The sequence below is a fragment of the Amphimedon queenslandica genome, unplaced genomic scaffold, assembly GCF_000090795.2.
Source record: "Amphimedon queenslandica unplaced genomic scaffold, v1.1 AMPQUscaffold_12542, whole genome shotgun sequence".
NCBI lineage: Eukaryota > Metazoa > Porifera > Demospongiae > Haplosclerida > Niphatidae > Amphimedon > Amphimedon queenslandica.
Genome location: NW_003547221.1, coordinates 11,975 through 14,387, shown reverse-complemented (window position 1 = coordinate 14,387; position 2,413 = coordinate 11,975). Strand labels below are relative to the sequence as shown.

Genomic DNA, 2,413 nt, shown 5'->3' with positions numbered 1-2,413 from the left:
ATAAGTACCATACATTGGGTCCACACATCCAATGAATCCTAATATCAAACTGACAGATCCCCTTAGTAACATTGTGTATTATCAACCAAATCTAGCTCTAACAATTATTAATAATAAACAACAAACAAGAGTAGAAAAATAATATTAACAATAACATTGCATCATACACTATAATAGATTACTATTTTTAGCAACACTATTGCACGACATTATAGTTAGTAAATTCTATTATTGGATCAGAGAGACTTTGAGGGGAACACAAGATATGCTGACTACTCTACATTTAATGTTAGTGATGGTAGTACTGAATATATACTAACAGTAGGAGGATACTCTGGTACTGCTAGGGATAGTCTGACCCATCATAATGGATGGAGATTCAGTACAAGAGATAATGATAATTACAGTGGGAACTGTGCTGATCATTACAATGGTGCCTGGTAGTTCAGTCATTGCCATCAGTCACATCTCAATGGTCATTATCATACTAATCCAACTGGAGCTGGTACCTGGAGAGGAACCATATGGTATGATTGGAAAGGAGATAGTTATACCCTCAAGTTTACAGAGATGAAAACTTGTCGTAACAATTAAACATAAATAATGTGTGTGTGACAGGATTGTATAGAATCAGTTATTACTTAGTGTATTTAGATTATTTTGTTACTTTTATAATAAAGTCATTTCCTATTAATGTTAAACCTCATCAGTGATTAATATCATAATACAACTTATAAATCATTTTACTAGTAATAAAGTGAGTGGCAAATGACATTTCCATGATAATGGTTTAATAACAAAAGAAGAAGAAAAAAAATTTATTTTATTCTTGAAATAATATATTTTATTTAAAATAACTTATTCTAACAGAACGTTGCTTCAAGTAAACATGTTTTTAATAAAGAAATGCTGACTAATATTAATTTAAAAACTTAAACTATCATTTTAAATAGAAATTCTAATGAAAATAAGCTTAAAAGATTATTTCTACTACAACCCAAACATTATGGTTCATTCTTAACACAACAATACACCTACAAGCAGAATCACTTACTCACTCATTATAAAAGGAGGAAATCTCTCTTTACTTTAAGATTTATTCTGAGGCTCTCTTTTTCAATAGTAGATAAAAGTAACTCCTACTCAAGATGATGTTAGCTGGTAAACTGATGTACAGTTTAATGATAATAATTGTTATTATTAATACTGTCAATGGAAACTGTCCCGATGATGAGAAGGAGAAGAAAACTTTTCCACTTGTTACTAATACTAGTGTTAATGCTATACCAGGTACAATAATACCAATTATAAAGTTTATGATTACTATGAAGATATTCAATACTATTCTGTGATTTTCTCTTCTCTTCCTTTAGAATGTGTAATGCCAACTGATTGTAAAGCATGGAAAGAACTGGGAAAGAACCAAAGTGGAGTATATCCTATAACACCAGATGATGGACCAGCTTTCCAAGTAATGTTTAATTATATTATACTTTATAATTATACACTATTGGATCACAGGTATACTGTGATATGGAGACTGATGGTGGTGGATGGACTGTATTTCAGAGGAGACAAGATGGATCTGTTGATTTCTATAGATACTGGACTGACTATGAGAATGGATTTGGTGACCTTACTGGTGAGTTTTGGTTAGGATTGAGCAAGATTCATCGTCTTACTAAAGAAGGATCAAACACACTAAGAATGGACCTGGGAGACTTTGAGGGGAACACAGCTTATGCTAACTACTCTACATTCAGTGTTAGTGATGGTAGTACTGAATATATACTAACAGTAGGAGGATATTCTGGTACTGCTGGGGATGGATTGATTACTGATCCTGAAATCCATGGTTCAAAAGGAAATCATAGTGGAATGAAATTCACTACAAGAGATAATGATAATGACAAGGATATAGGGTATTGTGCTGTTAGTTACAATGGTGGCTGGTGGTTTAATGCTTGCTTTCAATCTCATCTCAATGGTCCTTATTATACTAATCCAACTGGTAATGGTCAGTGGAACGGAATCATATGGTATGATTGGAAAGGGAAAAGCTATAGTCTCAAGTTCACAGAGATGAAAACTCGTCGTAACAATTAAATAATACTAATAACTGATTGCGTGTATGTGTGATGCTGATAGAATTTTAAAATTGTTGAAATTTAGTATTTCTTTAAAAATAAATATTTTAGCAACAGTTAAACACTTGATTAGGTGAATATGTACATATATACTAACAATGCCATGAGCTGACCTTAAGGTCAGTGTGCTATTTTTAGTAACATCATGACACAAAGATTGGTATAGTACATGTAAGTTCTAGTAATTGTTTCAAGGTTTAAATTATAAGTACCATGCATTGGGTCCACACATCCAATGAATCCTAATATCAAACTGACAGATCCCC

The 2,413-nt window shown here is 32.2% G+C and overlaps 1 protein-coding gene across 1 annotated transcript; it reads left to right on the top strand.

Moving 5' to 3' along the window:
* Nucleotides 1-1,115: 1,115 nt before the first annotated feature.
* Nucleotides 1,116-2,203, top strand: LOC100639880 (fibrinogen C domain-containing protein 1-A-like). The gene is made up of 3 exons (XM_011409136.2): nucleotides 1,116-1,290; nucleotides 1,374-1,471; nucleotides 1,522-2,203. Exons 1-3 carry the CDS (start codon nucleotides 1,149-1,151, stop codon nucleotides 2,104-2,106), a joined length of 825 nt encoding a protein of 274 aa, XP_011407438.2. The 5' UTR covers nucleotides 1,116-1,148; the 3' UTR covers nucleotides 2,107-2,203.
* Nucleotides 2,204-2,413: the final 210 nt, after the last annotated feature.